Genomic DNA, 13,096 nt, shown 5'->3' on the forward strand with positions numbered 1-13,096 from the left:
AATCTTTTTGACCCTGAGGGACATGATATGAAACTGGTTGCGCATATTATATTCTCCAATCCACATAGCCATTATGAGCATTTTCTGAAACCTTTGCCTTCCTGCACTTCCGTTTCCTGAATGAATGGATAAAGTTCGTATCGGTAGACTCGTTAAGGATGTAAATGTGTAATTGTGTAACCGGGGAGAAGGGAAAGCAGCATATCACTGTAGAAACACCGATTGCATCTGTGTACAGCCCTTCCACTAACATGCCAAGTTTTCCTTGCTTGGTAAGATGCCATTTCACATTTCTGATCACTTATTTCCACTGAAATGCCATAAATGTTAGTAATAAATGATGAAATTAATATCTTCAAAACAAGAAGTACTGGAATTTTTATTTTTAAAGGTCAGTCATGATTTTTAGGATATTGAATTCTGGATCTCATACCACAAACAATGCTTTTCCTTGTGCAGAAGCAAGGAAATCTTTATCCAGGATCTTGAGATACACAGAGAAATGATATGTTTTCTTTCATTTCCTACACAAGGGCATTTATCATTGGAAATGCTGTTTCAGTTGAACACCATGCACTTCTAGTTGAGAGTCAGCAGAACTGAACACAGTGACTGGATTTAGACAACATGATAATTCAAACTCAAGGGCTGAATACGAGTTATTCTTGAAGTGTGAGTTCTTGTGTTGTCTGAACCCAGGTGACGTCACAATCTATGATTCTCCTAATAAACTTTTCCATGGTTAAGAAAACATGGTTTATTAACCCAGCTGAGTTCAGATAATGAAACAACCCACATTTTAACCCATGGTTCAGTGACAATACCTGAGTATGGATTATGAGGATGTCTGAACTAGTCAGTGGAATAGTTCTGAGCAACGTGTATGCAGTAGCAGTGCACTCATTTCCTCTCCCAGACTTTAATTTTCTCAGACTTCTGCCCCCATTTCTGGAGGAGAGAACCCAAGAGTACTGGCTCCAGTTGTCCTTTTTCTGTACTTTCTAATGAGTTTCCTCTAACATAGCCCTGCTTAATAACTTACTTGTGACCAATATGCTAAAAAAGGGTTAGTCATCCTGAAACTGAGCTGTTTAATGTTTACACACAAATAGGGTAGAACAGGTAAGAACTGGTTTCTGGTGTGTGGTGAAAATGTGATTACCTTTGCTGTTTCCTGGCGTGGAGCCCAGCTAGCCTGGTACAAATGCACACATTTCTCCCTTCCATTTGTCGATTAGATTTCTGCACCGCCTTTTAGGGCAAGCCTTTGTAAGATGGCTTACAATAAAACATGTTATCAGTGTAGTAATTAAGGAAATGCAGTGCTATCCCATTAAAAGCCTACACTGAAGGCCAGCAACAGGCGCAATTAAAAAATTCTAGGTTAAAGGCAAAATGGCAGAAATTGAAGTCGATTTCCCAGTGGAAAATGGAAGGAAAAATGACTAGATAAATGTAAACAATGTTCACATCGGTGGATTTTGGGCAGGAGAACTTACTGATAGATTTCACAAAGGGACCAGAAGACAAATGATAGATGTCCAAAATATCACTGGTAGTGGCATATGAAATTATCCTAAGCTCCTGAACAAAGACCATGGTTGGATGAAAAATCATTTGCATTTTCTCCAAGTGACAGTTTCCAGGTGGCCTGTGGATATGCAAACCATGAAGAACACCAGACCCAGAGTTCCACTCCAGCCTAGATAGACCCCTTTCCCTCTGCTATTCCCATTCTGAAATACCTCTCCCAAGGGTTAGTTCCAGGCAGTAAGAGCTTCAATCTAATCTGTGCTGGTGTTTTGGAGACTTTGGTCCCACTCACTTTGGTCTTCAGCCATGTTCACCACTGGAATCCAGCCCCAAATAACTTCTCCAAAATGGGATTCAGTCAACCACTTTAAAAGCTGGGTAGAGAACTGGAACAGTTGCAGCAGATTTAATCACACTGAAACTAGGGCCGGATTCTCTGAATTTCTCCTCTGTTACATATGGTGATTTGGAACATACTGTATTTAAGCTGAGCTGTATGAATGTCCTGCCAGATGATCTTCCATGCAGTTAGCTGGAAGACTGAAGGCGAGAGATGGCTCTCTCACAGGAGGGTCAGTGCAAGAGGCAGCAAGAGGAGTGTCGCAAGAGGGGCACTTTGCAATCCACCGTTCATCGTCTTTTGGATCCAGTCGGCATAGAAAGGCACGAGAGTGTAGACACCAGGGCGGCTGGCCTGGGCGCACCCTATGCCCCAGCTGACAATGCCAGCCTGGGTCCAACCTTCTGGGAGATTGCAAACCAGGGGTCCCCCGGAGTCTCCCTGTGGAGAGAAATTACAGAAATAGCACATGACTTGAGCAAAACTCAGACATCCTGTTTGGAATGAAGTGCTGGTGTGGAAGGTAGAACATGTCTTCAAGCAGGGATATATGGATTTGTATGAAATGCCTACAGCTTTCTAGTCATTGTGCTTCAGATTCAACCAAAGTGAACTAAATATCCAAATAAGTATCCATTTGAAGGAGGTCTCTACTTGTCACCTGTTCAGGCATTAAAAGCTGGTAAGGCCCACAGTCTGTTATAGGAGGTGAGTGTTTATCCTTCCAATTTGTAATTGCAATCTCTTAGCTGCCAAAGGAACACAGAGAATCCATTGAGGCTGACCACGTGCTAATTTCTGTGAAGCAGATAACTATTTTAAAAAAGCATGCACACCTGTGAATATTAAAGGCCATTCTGGTATGGAATTTATAAGAACCAACAACGGCTGGACATTGCCGAAATGTTTTTAAAAGCTGCTTTAGCAGTATTGCAGTGCCAGCAAAAGCTGAACTAAAAGGGACCTCAAAGGTTTTCTGGTTCAGTTCTTTGTCAGTGTGACAAATCTGCTGATAAAGCTTCTTGTCCCGATAGGTAGCTGCCCACCTTTTCTTACTCTTACTCCCTCCTGGCATTAGAGATTTCAGTAAAACTGTACTCATGGAGTTGCTACAGGAGAAATTGATTAATGAGAACCAGGAACCTGGAGAGGTTTGTGACTTCTATGGGGATGGTGTTCAGCACCCTGGATAGCTCCTACAAAGCTGAAAAGAAAAACTGCAGTGGTCAGAGAGCTCCCCTGATGGACAAGCCACCCAGCCCTCCTGCCAGGAACTGACCTGCCCACAAATTTTATGGATGGCACCTATTTCCTCCTACATCTGGGGACTCTTACCCTGGAAACAAGCCCTGTCTCTTCCCTGACCCTCCTTGAGGAAAGGCATGCATGGCCCACACTCCTCCAGCCATACTGGTTCCGAAGGACTCTAAGCTGCCAGGCTTTCTGTGCATGAACTACACCAGCATGCAGGCTCTTTGTGAGCACAGCAAAGCCTTTTGTGTTATAAAAAGGCTGGATTATTTTTTATCCTGAAAAGCCTCCCAGACCCCAGCAGACCACATGGTGCAGAGCCATGTAGTTGGACATGCACATGGTAGGCATGTCATGAGTGGAGCCGGCTGGAGCTGGGGGTCAGACTACACAGCCCGGGAGACCCTTCTGACTTGCTCTGTTTCTATGTTTCTAAGTTAGTGACAAGCTTCTGCATATATTCCTCCTTCCAATTCCCTGGTGGTGCATGGGAGGCCATGAAAGATGGAGAATAAGTTAGATGAAAGTCAGAAAGAAAGCCAAGGGCAAAATTCACACACACACAACTTCTGTTTAACTAAATCATAATAGACCTAAATCAAGGGTTGTTCTCCTCTGAGAAAAGGCCTGAATTCTGTGAATTCTTCTACTACTGGTAGTACATTCCTGCATCATTTATTCTTCCTTTCAGAGGCACGTGAGGGCAGGACTCCTTTAAGAATCTGACAAATCCATCTTCTGCACACCTCTTCAAAGCAAATGAGCCCTGTCCCCCTTTGCATCTGGCCACTCTAAAATTTAATCAGGTGGAGCCTCTTCTGATAGGTTCTGAGGTTTCTGGTCCACCACACACCATGGCTGTATAAAAAGCAGGAGATGAAGCATCCTACCTGGCAGGAATCCTTTCCACCTTCTGGGAAACCAGCACAGATCATATCATCCTTGATAAGATCCTTGCCAATGTGTGACGTGGTAACATTGTTGTACAGGGTGTTGCAGGCTTTTTGGCTTATCAGTGGTACCTTCACTTGCTGAAGAACTGATGGAAATGGCAAATTCACTGTAGGAGAAAGAAATAGAAAGAAATGGAATGCAGAGGAAGGAGACATCAGCTGTGTACAGAATGGCTACACACGCTTTTAGCAATGGATGCACAGTGGAAGTGTACTTGCCACACCTGTGCAAACCCCTCTCTTTGTATCTAGAAGCTAACTTTTTCCTTCAAGGCTGAACTTGTGCAGAGGTTGGTTGACAACTCTGAAGGTATTACATTTGCCCAAAGGAAGAAAGACCCTTCCAGGATTGGGCTCTGTTGCTCCTGCCATTCCTAGATAATCTCCAGAGTGGCTGCAAAGCAGGCCAAAACCTTGGAGCTCAGGTTCTTAGGATGCTGTAGGATTGAGTCTACATGGTGGAAACCCCAAAGTGTGTTTTAGAACATTGCTTTATTTTTATTTTTTCCAGTGGCAGCAGAGGCTGGGGGTCTCAGGGCTGTGAGGAAAGGCTTTGGTGGCTGTCTCCCACCTGCATATTTGTGCTTCAAAAGCAGCTTTTCACGAGAGTGCGTGGGTTTTGTCCCTTTGCCTTGTAAACCACTCTGACCATTGAAGGTATGAAGGTCAACAGAGTCTGAATGAGCAGTGCAAAGAACAGGCCTCACCATTGCTGTTGATGTTTCCCCATCCAGTGACCCAGCAGTCTGCATTTGGAGTGAATTGCACAGAGGAGTTTGGCAGGCAGACTGGGCGGATGTATTCCGTGAATTTCACAGGAGCCTTCAGTTGAAGCAAAGCAACATCCCCAGAGTTAGTGTCTGGATTGTAGGCAGGGTACAAGACAATCTTTTTCAGTGGGGGTGCTGCTGCATTACTTGAGGGGTTGAAGAGCTGATTGGCACCCAGCAGCACTTCGTATGTGTTAAAAATATTGGCACTGTGAACAGAAGAACAAAATGCATCAGGAGCTGGCAGAACTGAGCTTTGGGTTTCTGCTGGAGTTTCAAGGCTCAGCAGAACTTCCTGTGCTGATGGACAAATTATTTGAGACAGAGACTGCTGAGGCGACCAGGCTAGGCAATGCTATAGCACAGTGTGAACAAGCTACATTCTCATCACTTCATCCTCTCCTGTCAGAATTGACAAAAGATTCTATTAGAGATGACTCCAGACATGTCATTATAATGTTTAGTTGTCAGGGTTGCTTCATGCAATTTTATGGCTGTTCCAGACATTCCTGTCATTCAGTTGTAATCCCGCCACCTTTTCCCTCCAGGTTGTTGTTGGTTTTTCCTTTTTTCCCCACAGAAAACCCATTAGGAATGGAAGAGCCAAAGAGCAGCACAATTTCTTTGCAGGTGTGGTTACCAATAGATGTGACCGAGGAATAATGTGAGTTGCAGTTCTTGGGGAAGATGGATAATGGAACTCCCTCATTTCCTCAGTATTTGCCATCCATTTGTAGTTTCAGAACCCTCAAATAAGGAAAATCAGACAAGTTTTCTAGCAGGTCTGTGAAAGTGACTAGGGGTTCTCGATATGAGGCTTTTAACTCCGTGCTTTACCCGGGCTGCTTTTTCTATTTTACTTGTGGGAGGAAGAACATCTTTTTACATGAAATATTCCCCCTACTCCTAGCGGAGTTTCCTGTCTGCCTTCATATGTTCCCTTACACACCACAAGGTGGTGCTGTGGTATAGAACAGAATCTAGACCAACCTGTTCATTGTAAGAAGGAAATACTGAATGATTGTTGCTCTAAAAAACTCTCCTGAGAGGATGTTGCTGTCATGCAAAGGATCCACAACCCCCCTAAATGAGGGATAATAAGTGAACAATAATTGTCTAGTTTAGAAGAGCTCTGGATCAGGTTGCTGATGGGGTTGAGGAGTCAGTGGAAGGCTGATAGGAGCAGGGGGACATTTCTATTTCAGGATGAATCTTTGCTGATGGTAAAGCTGGAAATGTTTGAATCACCAAATCAATCTAGAAATAGAAATGGCTCACATGCATGCAAACCAGGTGACTGGGCCTTAAAGTGGCAAACATCCAATGTAAGCAATGCAAATAGGGACAAGCAAACCCTAACTTCATATGCATGTTGACAGGGTCTGAGTTAGTAGTGCCTGACCAGGAAAGGGAACTTGGGCATGTGACAGACCATGGAATGAATCAACTTTGTGTATGGTTCCTGTTTGAAAAAGCAGCAGCAGCAAAAGGGGAAAATTTGGGGATTGTTAAGAAAGCAAAATGATGTTATCATCATGCCTTATAGATATAGAATAGAATATACTAGCACGGTATAGAATAGCATGTGTACTTTTGGTTATCGCACCTCAAAAAGGATTGTGTAGAGCTAGAAAAGATGCAAAAATGGCAGATGAAGGCATGATTCTATGCCTGTTTTGACAGGGGGAAATCCTACAATTCCCAGCATTCCTGAACCAGCATGTGGAACATTCTGTGTCAAAACATGGACAGAATTGCAACCCAAAATGTGCAAGAGGATATGAGAAAGAGTTTAGTTTAGAAAACAGTAGAGTGAGGAAGCCACACGTCAGAGGTGGCCTGAGGTGCATGGTATGGAGAAAGAGACTTGCAGTGTTAGAGCTTGGGGTCACCTAACGAAGCGATAAGGTGAGAAATTCAGACAGATGAAAGAATGTACAGCCCCACAGAGCAAAACCAATGAATTAATTTCCACAGGATGTGGTCATGTCCACTAATGTGGATGACTTTAAAAGGGATTAGATGCTTTCATGTAAGATTAGGTAGGAGAAGAGGATGACAGAGGTAGAGGTGGCTGGATGAGGTCACTGGAGAGGTGGGTGTGGGTTTGGGTGTACTCCAGGGGATGGTGGAGGACAGGGAAACCTGGAGGAATGTTGTCCATGGGGTCGCGAAGAGTAGGGCACGACTTTGCGACTGAACAACAACAATATCAAGATTTACTAGTCATGATGGCTGGGTATTACCTTCCATGTAAGAGGTTCTGAATGCCAGCTGTTGAGGAACATGGATGGGGTGGTGCATGCATATACTGTGGTCATGCATGGCTTCTGGGCTTCCAGTATCTGGTTGGCTATGCTAGAAAGAGAATGCTGGCTTAGGCAGACCTTTAGTTTGACTGAACCCAGCCCTTCATATATTCTTACAATTAGACCACTTGTGAAATTAAATGGGCTGGGAGGCATTTTCAATTCAAATCAGTGGGCCTTGCAGCTCAGTTCCTACTCAGAGCTCAGGAATCAACTACTTATTAATTGAGCTAGCAAGAATTATGAACACTCAACATTTTTCAATGTAGGGATCCAGGTGATTGGATAGAATTTTCTTCCTGCTTCCTTCTGAAAACAGCCTCTTGACTACTCTTCAGTAATCAAGAGATGACTCCTTGACAATTCAGTCTGTGGGTTTCAAAATCCCAGAGATCAAAATCCTGCCTTCTTTCCCACCAGAAGACAGAAGCATTGGTTTCTTCTTTTCCAGCCGTTCGGTGCTACTAGAGCAGATAGACAGTGGAAGCTACCAACTCCAATGATGTCATGTGGCACAAGAGAACAACAAGCTGATGGCTTGGTCAGGCTCTCCAGTTCAGATACCATAGCAACTGGGTGCACATGTCATGACAAGCAACGCTGCATGGTTCTCATGGCGCATTGTGCTTTGCCTGGAGATGCTTGTGTTTTGCATGGAGATAATTAAGTGGTTTCTACACTAGCATGATTCCCGCTCTCCTCGCTCAGTTCCACTACTGTTGGCATGTGCAGCGAGTGACCCTGATCGTCACTCTTGACAGGCATCCCAGAGATTCTGAAGAAGAAGACCTTGAAGTCTTGGCAGTGGGAGGTTTGGAAACTCAGGGATAGACAGAGGCCTTTGAAATTTTCTCAAGGTCACTGTCCACAGATTTCCAAGCTGACCAGGAGATCATGGATGTTTTGGAAGAGATGGAAGGGGTCCAGGAATGGGAGAAGGGAGAGCTGTTTCCTTGCCTGGTCCCTGATGCCCTGATGAGCTGCCCAGTGGTGGTTATCAATGGGAACCATTCTGAGGGATTAACCTGGAGTTACTGAAAGGAAAGGCATTTGTGGAGAAGTCCCTAGTGTGACAGCTACAATCATTCTTAGTATGCACAGAGCTAATCTTCCAACTCACTAGAGGGTTTTTTAGAGCTGCTTTGACTTGTAGCTGCAAAATGCCAATAAAGGTCCAGAATTGTGATTTCCATGTCCTTGTATGCAATGACCACAGAGTTCTCTAGATAGAGTGGTAATTTCAGGAGTGCCCCTCTGGCTATCAACCTTTATGCATGGACCAATGAGGAAAAGGCAGGAAACATAGGCAGCAAGCAATGCAGTTTGGGATTGAATATCAAGCACAGTGGTTGATGGGACATGAGCCAACAGTGGAAAGTCTGAGTGAGGAGGATGGAAACCATGATAACAAAGAAACCACGTGATTGTTTGTCAGGTAGATCGTGGTAAAAAACTGCAACCAAGCAGGATTGCTTGTTATGTTGTGTGAACCCTGCCACTGGGTAGCTAGAAAAAGCATAGGACATTAGCCTGGCCTTTCAGCTGCCTCTGGGGTGAAGCTTTATTTTGGTTTCATCACAATGCATAGCAGAAACTTACTCATAGAAGCAGTGAGCCGCCGACAAGATCCACTGGTCTGAGATGAGGGAGCCTCCACAGAAATGCTGCTTGTTATTTGAAATGCTGACTTGCCAGGGCCATGACCCTGGTTTGGCTGATTGACCCCCAACAATTCGTGGAGGATTTATTGGCTGCCCACAAGCTATGTAGGAAGGGGAGGAAATCGGAGGATTTATCAGTATGGTCTGCAAAGCTAACAGAATCAAGGTCTTGCAACATGAGAGATGAAACACATCAGGAAACAAAAGTTTGCAAGATGAACTTGAAGCATTTGATCAACTAGAAATTCTTGTTGGCTGAGCAAGTATTTCACACATTTCCATTAAGCAATGATCCTAGATTTCAAGTTTATTTATCTGAAAAGTTAATACTTAACATTTATGCTTAAGACTTTGTCCAGGTTTGCATGACACAACTGTGGCTAATTAGCCACTGTGCCTCATTAACTACCCCTGTGCATGCTGGCTGACTTTCCTAATCGCCTTCACTGGGAGTGTCTTGCCATGATGCCTTAACCTGGTGATGGACGGTGGCTGGGAGGCCAGCTCTGTTCGGGGGCTGCTGTGAGGTTTTTTGAACACTCTAGTCTCCCAACCTTAGCCAGGTTCAGATGACATGATAACCCACACCTGGAGAGGGTAATCAGGCATGAACTGGGGTGGTTAGGCAGTGACTGTGTGTCATGTTGTGCCACCGTTGTGCCATCGTTGTGTCATGTAAACCACCTCTAAATGTGGCCCAGTTTTATACATGCTTGCTTGTAAGTCTCACTTAGGACTAAACTAGCTAGTTGCACATGATAGATGTTAACTCTATCATGCGCAGGTCATCTCCTCTTTTTTTGTGTCCCGCTCCAGATCAGGGGTCTGCAAGCTGACTTCCAGGTGAAAAAATGGCACAGATCCTCAGTATGCTATGTACAACGTAGCATCTAATTAACTCTCTGTCTCAGTGAATGGACACCCATGTAAATAAGTGTCAAGTCTCCCTCAAAGAGGGTTAAAGTTTGTTTTTTCCATGGAAGTGGCAGAGATGGTTGAGATCTATCACCTGTTCAATGATTATTAAAGAACCCCTTAATAAACAGATGCCTTACTTCTTAACCCATAAATTCCTATCCATCTCTCCATCATATTACTGGTAACTAAGTGCAAAGCTCTCTCTTTCTGTATTCCCCCATCCTCCCTCAATTTATTTTGCCAGTTGTCTTCTTTCATAACTCTCTTATTACCCTTCCAACCATTATGAATTCTAATCCTGGCCATATCTTGACCGGGATTGTTTCCTAGAAAACTTGCTGTGGCATAGAAATTGAGCAGCAGAATGAGAGTCAGAATGTCTGGCGTCTGGGCGGTAGAGGTGCCTGTAACATCTCTGTGTGTCTGGTGTCCCCTGGATTGACCAGCAGAGCCAGGTGATTTAAGAGATGGTGGCAACAGGCCAGTGAAGGAGCCCTGGCCTGGGAGAGACCCATTTCTAGCTGATTTGCTTGCCATTTCCTAGCCAGGAATTTGAAAGATCAAGTGGAACAGCTGATAATCAGGGGAAAAGTCATTGCTCCTCCCTTTTAACTTTTTATTGCATATTCAATAAATTGTAAGCTGCCTTGAGAACATTAGTTAATAAGTGAGTATAATTATTCCAGAAGTAAATAACTGTTGATAGAGCAGCTCACTGACATTCTGATAGGCAATGCATCCCCTTTGGGTTTCAGCCCAGGGTAGTGCAATCACAGACACTTCTCTTAAAAACTACTGAGTGTTACTGAATTCAGTGAGACTTTGTCTGAGGGAAGTGTAAGGAATTATGGGTTACATATATTTTAATGTATCCTACAGAATAAAAAATAGGGATGTGGGTGGCTTGGTGTAGGTTAAACTGCTGAGCCGCTGGGCTGTTGATCAAAAGGTTGGCAGTTTTGAATACGTGCAATTGGTAAGTACCTGCTGCTTTGTCCCAGCTCATGCCAATCAAGCCTTTCCAAGGCAGGCAAATGCAAGTAGATAAATAGGCACCATATTTAGGGAAAGGTGGGAAAGGTAGCCGTGTTCTGTGTGCCTTGGTGTTCAGTCATGACTCCAGAAGCATCTTTGGACAACATTGGCTCTTTGGCTTACAAATGGAGATAAGCACCGGCCCCAGAGTCAGACACGACTAGCACAGATGTGCAGAGGAACCTTTACCTTTACAGAATAAATGTTAGGGTGGTAAAGCTGGCAATTGCTGGTTCAGGTTTAATTTGGAAAGCATGGCTGGATTTTAAATTTGTGAAAAAATCTTGTTCAGTTTTGGGCACAAGAACGTGTAGTTTGGAGGCCTGGCTCTCAGCCCTGGGCTCCCTCTCTCCCCAAAATCTTGGGCTTTCTAGGTCATGGGGTTTAAGATTAATGTGACCAGACTGCAGCAGGAAGATTTGTTGGGATATGTGTGATAGGAGGCCAAAAGAATTCACTGTGAGATAGGCTTGATGGGTGAATCTTGCATGATAAGATGTAGAGCTAGGAAGATTTCCCCATCCACATAAAATAAGGCATACATCCAATTAAAGGAGGATGCCAATTTCTTTCCTAATACATAGCTTGGCTTTCTTGCTAAGGCATTGGCACTGGACAGCCACACTTTTTATGGAACCTTGCAGTCACTCCTAGAATGGGCCACATTTGGTTTTGTTTTATAGCTTCTTTACATTCCATATGCTTAATATGGCTTTATCATCTCTAACACCATTAATGTGTGGATTAAAGAAGATTCTATATTTAAGAAGTGGTTGGAAGGGTATGATCTCTGAGTTTGAGAACTTTTCTTTTCTCTATCTGTCCCAATACAGAAATATGCCCATACATTGAAGCATCTTACCTGCTTGTGAGCTAGCAGTACCTGAGGAAATAAGAAAAAGCCAAAGATAGTTCAGGCAAGGGACAGTGATAGGGTTGTAAATAGGTGCAAGGGGAAGGGTCTGGTTCAAAGGACCACATCTTAGTTTACTAAACAGAGGGATGAACAAGCATTTGCTTGCACATGGAAACCCTTTGTGCAGCCATGGATAGCACCAAGAAATTGGGAAGCCATAGCTTCCCAATCCATCTGAGCCAGGGAGCTATGGTTACTAGCTTTGGAACAAGCCAGGATATGGAACCATGGTTTGATATACAAGCTTGATTGGAAACTTTCTGGATTAGATGAAGTGGGAAACTATGATCAATTAAAGTGGGAAACTATGATCAATTAAAGACTTTCTAGTAACCGTATTTCAAAGTGAAAGTATGAGCAAAGGGGCTGCATGTTAGACAAAAGGACTGTTGCACATCTTGGCTTCTTAAACTGAGGTATAATTATCTTGATGTGGTCTATTTTAAAACTGGAACATGCTGAAACAGCAAGCAAGTTTCTAGCAGCTCTGGGGACCAAGTCAGGCCAAACTAAGTCCACTTGGTTCCAGGAGCCTGGTATCATTTCCTGGTACTCTGCTGTCAGGTGATTTACTGCAAGTGATCAATGCCTCCTAAATCCTTGACCCTTCTGTACTCAGCAGTGGTAGGAATGGGAGAGGGAAAACTTCCACTGGAAACGAACTGTTACATCATCTTACAGTTGCATTAGGTGGCCCTCCAACCCAGTTGCTCTTTGGAGATTTAAAATAAGAGTACCTCTGAGCTTATGAAGGGTTCCCCCCCTTCCTTCTGAAAATAACCCTAATTTGCATACCTGTACTGAGATTAGTGCTAAATGCTCCCATGACAGGTCATGAAGTTAAAGGACTGAGACCTGTTTGCAGTTACAGGCCTAGAGCAAATAGATAAACTTACTGGGTTTCTTTTTGTTGTGTGTATGAAATGTGCTTTTGATTAAGCTCCGCGCAGCAAATGAGTGAGGTGACCTATTTTCTGATTGAAGTTGATATAATGTGTATAGTATTGATTCATCTAAATGCATGCACCATACATAAAATATTTGATAGGCAAGGAATTCTGACTGGTAGTACCAACAAGGGATGACTGAAGAATTCATTGGATTCCCTGGGTTTGTCTCAGCCCAGACTCTGACATACAGGTGAGCATGGCCAGAATTTGTAGGATGCTCAGCTGGAGATGAACCCTGCAAGCAGCACCCTTCTTCCATGCCTGGTGCTGCCAGGAAAGAAGTTGGCTGCTGGAAATGACATCTAGACACCTGGCTTTTGGCACCCCTCTTTTGTTTTCTGCAGCCACTCTTTGAGTGGTTCCACCTGATGAACAAGGTTGGCAGTTGCACAATTATGGGTCCACAAGTGTTTGTAGATGCCCCTTTGGCTCAGCTCACTTTGCAGGGCTGGGCCAAGCA

General features: G+C 43.9%; 1 protein-coding gene across 1 annotated transcript; it reads right to left on the reverse strand.

Moving 5' to 3' along the window:
* Nucleotides 1-2,095: 2,095 nt before the first annotated feature.
* Nucleotides 2,096-12,512, reverse strand: LOC123032101 (serine protease 27-like). The gene is made up of 6 exons (XM_044447729.1): nucleotides 12,482-12,512; nucleotides 11,633-11,653; nucleotides 8,756-8,918; nucleotides 4,785-5,056; nucleotides 4,015-4,184; nucleotides 2,096-2,314 (listed from the first exon to the last, which is right to left on the reverse strand). The coding sequence occupies exons 1-6, from the start codon at nucleotides 12,510-12,512 to the stop codon at nucleotides 2,096-2,098; spliced, it is 876 nt and encodes a 291-aa protein (XP_044303664.1).
* Between the last annotated feature and the right edge of the window lie 584 nt (nucleotides 12,513-13,096).

Source organism: Varanus komodoensis, unplaced genomic scaffold, assembly GCF_004798865.1.
Source record: "Varanus komodoensis strain SLA01 unplaced genomic scaffold, ASM479886v1 scaffold53, whole genome shotgun sequence".
Lineage (NCBI taxonomy): Eukaryota > Metazoa > Chordata > Lepidosauria > Squamata > Varanidae > Varanus > Varanus komodoensis.

What these genes read in the sequence shown, in the direction of transcription:
- LOC123032101 (XM_044447729.1), bottom strand. Translation starts at nt 12,512, where the DNA reads ATGGGAGCATTTAGCACTAATCTCAGTACAG. An exon ending in TACTGCTAGCTCACAAGCAG is followed by an intron (nt 8,919 to 11,632) that starts GTAAGATGCTTC and finishes CTTCCTACATAG; the next exon opens with CTTGTGGGCAGCCAATAAAT. An exon ending in GCGGCTCACTGCTTCTATGA is followed by an intron (nt 5,057 to 8,755) that starts GTAAGTTTCTGC and finishes TTCTGTTCACAG; the next exon opens with TGCCAATATTTTTAACACAT.